Source organism: Octopus bimaculoides, chromosome 6 (assembly GCF_001194135.2).
Source record: "Octopus bimaculoides isolate UCB-OBI-ISO-001 chromosome 6, ASM119413v2, whole genome shotgun sequence".
Classification (NCBI taxonomy): Eukaryota; Metazoa; Mollusca; class Cephalopoda; order Octopoda; family Octopodidae; genus Octopus; species Octopus bimaculoides.
Window position 1 is genome coordinate 35,741,685 of NC_068986.1, and position 1,074 is coordinate 35,742,758.

Here is a 1,074-nt window from a genome sequence, read left to right on the forward strand (position 1 = left end):
ATATATATATATATATATATATACACATATATATATACACTCAAACACACGCAGACCTGTACATTTCTGCATTATACATATGCGCACAACGATAACAAGACAACGCACAAAAGTATTGCCTTGAAATGCTTCTAACATTCTTAGAAAATTCTCTAAGTAGGCAAATGTGTGGGTTTGCGCCGATATAAACATTTACAACTATCTTATTTTCATTGAGTAGTGCAAGGCAGAATAGTTCCCTGTCTTGGAAACCTTGGCTATGTATAGTGCTCGGCTTTTGTTTTGTGTGTTTTGTGTATTGAAGGAATAATAATAATAATAATGATAATAATAATAATAATAATAATAGTAGTAGTAGTAGTAGTAGTAATAATAATAATAATAATAATAATAATAATAATAATAATAATAATAATTCTGTGGTCGCTGCAATGATGACTTCAATTTTAAACCAACGAGTTACGTGGAGTTGTTAAGTTAATTACTTGCCAACATCTCAATTGCTTCTATTAGAATTTTTGTTTCTCCTTAGGGCACCCTAACATACATTTTGTATGAATAGTTCTATCTACGATCTGCACTGCTTTAGATGCAAGTTGTGTCCCCGGAAACCTACGTGCAATATTAATAAATTTAAAATTAGTTATTAACGTTTGTACAGCTTTTGAGTAAATATTATAAGCGAAGTAAAAATCCGTAAAACATTTACAAAAAATATTTCTTGTCTTCAGTATGTCATTCTAGATTGAAAAAAGCAAACCAACTAACAGAAAGTTCTAGAAAACGATGTTCTTCATCTTCAAAGACATATTGTGTGCGGGGACGGATTTTCAATTTAGAAAAGAGTAAATTTATTTTGAGACGGGTGTGTAAAGGAATACTTACTAGTTCTTCAAGATGTAGGTAAGAAAGCGGTACATATTCCACGCCCACGATACTGAAAAATAAAATAAAATTACAAGTAAAGAAAATTGATCGAGTTAAATTAATAATAGTACAAAACGCGGCAATTAACTCTCTGAAATTGTCATGAATATTTCTGTCACACTTTAGCTTGTTATATGTCAGTTAACT

General features: G+C 30.3%; 1 protein-coding gene across 2 annotated transcripts in view; it reads right to left on the reverse strand.

Moving 5' to 3' along the window:
• Positions 1–1,074, reverse strand: part of LOC106870527 (BAI1-associated protein 3) — a 1,007,871-nt gene that overhangs the window by 79,146 nt on the left and 927,651 nt on the right. For both annotated transcript variants that reach the window (XM_052968680.1, XM_052968681.1), the window contains exon 20: positions 886–937. In XM_052968680.1, the coding sequence (XP_052824640.1) occupies positions 886–937 (52 nt within the window). The remainder of the gene's footprint in view (positions 1–885; positions 938–1,074) is intronic.